We start from the raw sequence: 2,667 nt of genomic DNA on the forward strand, positions 1-2,667 counted from the left end.
GGGGACTGGCACCAGCGAGTGTGTAGAACTGGAACCCCAAGGGCCCCTCGCGTGCATCAGCCGCTGCCGCGCACTGCCTTCGTCATCATCCTCCACTAGCGGCCGAGCTGACGTCACAATCGCCAGGTGGGTGTGCTGGGCAGGTTCTTGGATTCTATGGGAGAAGACGTGTTGCACATGGATAGACGAGTTGGTGACGGAGGGGGATTTCGGTATGAAATTGTTGTACCTTGGCAAGGTACGGCGTGTAGGGAGTATGGCATGAAGGTCTTTCCCCGTATGTTCACTGCGTGGGTGCCACTTTGTGTCCGTTCGTGATTTAGTGATGTCGTGCATACGTTCGGAGCAAAGTTTCTTGCTGTGGGTGTTTCGTGGCGCGGTGTTTTTCTCCTGTTGTGCCGGCAAGCAGCAACAGCAACAGCGACAGCAAAAGCACAAAGGCAGCAAACTGCAAAGATAAGGTCAGCAAACACAGATAGAAGCTGCAAAGCCGGCCGGTGGTTATTGTTGCGGTGTTCAGTGGCTTGTATTTGTGCGCGATTGTATGTATGTATGTTTGTATGTATGTAGGTGTTCAAATGTGGGTGAGAATGTGCTCTCTCTCGCGCGTGTGTGTGTAGTTGTGTGTAAGAGTATGTGTGTGTGTGTGTGTGTGTGTGTGTGTGTGTGTGTGTGTGTGTGTGTGCGTGTGTGTGTGTGTGCGTGTGTGCGTGTGTGTGGGGATGCTACTGTTTTAATTGTGATGGAGAATTCGAAACTGCCCGCGATCCGCCTGTGTGCTTATTAGTATGTTTCTGCATTTTGTGCGCAACTGCCCATGTCGTTTTGCCGTGCATATTCAGTGCTCGTTGCGTCCCCTGCTAGGTGATTAACAACGTGCCTGTGTGTGTATTTCCCCGCCCACCTCCCGGCCGTTCCCGCCGCCGGTCTGAGCGAGCCTGGGCGAGGACTTACGTCAGCTCGCCGCCGGCCGCCTCACCGTCGGCCGCCTCGCCTTCGGCCGCCTCGCCGTCGGTCGCTTTGCCGTCGGCCGCCTCGCCGTCGGCCGCCTCGCCGTCAGCCGCCTCACCTTCGGCCGCCTCGCCGTCGGCCGCCTGGCCGTCGGCCGCCTCGCCGTCCGTCGCTTTGCCGTCGGCCGCCTCGCCGTCAGCCGCCTCGCCGTCAGCCGCCTCGCCGTCGGCCGCCTCGCCGTCGGCCGCCTCATCGTCGACCGCCTCGCCGTCGGCCGCCTGGCCGTCGGCCGCCTTGCCGTCGGCCGCTTTGCCGTCGGCTGCCTCGCCGTCGGCCGCTTTGCCGTCGGGCGCCTCGCCGTCGGCCATCTCGCCGTCGGCCGCCTCGCCGTCGGCCGCCTCGCCGTCGGCCTCCTCGCCGTCGGCCGCCTCGCCGTCGGCCGCCTCGCCGTCGGCCGCCTCGCCGTCGGCCGCCTCGCCGTCGGCCGCTTTGCCGTCGGGCGCCTCGCCGTCGGCCATCTCGCCGTCGGCCACCTCGCCGTCGGCCGCCTCGCCGTCGGCCGCTCGCCGTCGGCCGCCTCGCCGTCGGCCGCCTCGCCATCGGCCGCCTCGCCGTCGGTCGCTTTGCCGTAAGCTTTCGGCGTTTCCGCGTCACGGTTTGTCGTACCTCCGGTGAGTCACGCGCTAGTTAAACGCATCCCTTGTCTGTGCTGTGCATTTCCTTGCTGACGTTGCCCTATGTACTTCATTGTACAATTTTGCAGTGCGTCACGTCTTGTTTGTTAGTTGGTTGTAAAGCACTGTCTGTTGTGGGTTTTTGTTGTTGTGCCGCATGCGACGTGCTTGTGCAGTCTTATTTTGTTTGCATCATAAAGCAGATCATGGCCGGGCAGCAGATCAGCAGCTGATAGGCAAAACAGCAGATCAGCAAACATCTAGGAAAGACAGCAAACGAGACCAGCTTACCGGCTTTTAGCAGCACGTGTGCCGTGGTGTGGTGTATTGTGCTGCATGACATGTAACTATTTTGTAAGTGTCAATTTGTAAGATTCTATGCTGCATAATTCATATTGCATCCTGAATAAATTAATAATATTTTACTCATGATTATTTCCTTAAAGCATTAAAAATAAATAGTACATCAAGTAGATGTACTGTACAATTTTGTTGTTTATACGCAATATACATTTAAGTAAAGTTTTGTATAATGTATTATCGTTACGTGATGCTTCCGACGTCGGCGTGTCGTCCCCAGCGGGATCATTGTGTGCGTGTGTGTGTGCGTGTGTGTGCGTGTGTGTGTGTGTGCGTGTGTGTGTGTGTGTGGGTATGTGTGGGGATGCTACTGTTTTAATTGTGATGGAGAATTTGAAACTTCCCGCGATCCGCCTGTGTGCTTATTAGTATGTTTCTGCATTTTGTGCGCAGCTGCTCATGTTGTTTTGCCGTGCAAAGTCTGTGCTCGTTGCGTCCCCTGCTAGCTGAATAACAGCGTGTGTGTGTGTATTTCCCCGCCCACCTCCCGCCCGATCCCCCCGCCGGTCTGAGCGAGCCTGGGCGAGGACTTACGTCAGCGTCTCGCCGTCGGCCGCCTCGCCGTCGGTCGCCTCGCCGTCGGCCGCCTCATCGTCGGCCGCCTCGCCGTCGGCATCTCGCCGTCGGCCGCCTCGCCGTCGGCCGCCTCGCCATCCACGCCTCGCCGTCGGTCGCTTTGCCG

At 58.6% G+C, this 2,667-nt stretch overlaps 1 protein-coding gene across 1 annotated transcript in view; it reads right to left on the reverse strand.

Moving 5' to 3' along the window:
* The window catches only part of VOLCADRAFT_100828 (uncharacterized protein), a gene marked incomplete at both ends in the record, with an annotated part of 5,826 nt that extends 4,357 nt beyond the window's left edge, over nucleotides 1–1,469 (reverse strand). Inside the window, one exon of the mRNA XM_002959336.1 lies at nucleotides 955–1,469. Within this exon, the coding sequence (XP_002959382.1) occupies nucleotides 955–1,469 (515 nt within the window). The remainder of the gene's footprint in view (nucleotides 1–954) is intronic.
* Nucleotides 1,470–2,667: the final 1,198 nt, after the last annotated feature.

This window comes from Volvox carteri (assembly GCF_000143455.1).
Source record: "Volvox carteri f. nagariensis unplaced genomic scaffold VOLCAscaffold_165, whole genome shotgun sequence".
NCBI classification, from domain to species: domain Eukaryota; kingdom Viridiplantae; phylum Chlorophyta; class Chlorophyceae; order Chlamydomonadales; family Volvocaceae; genus Volvox; species Volvox carteri.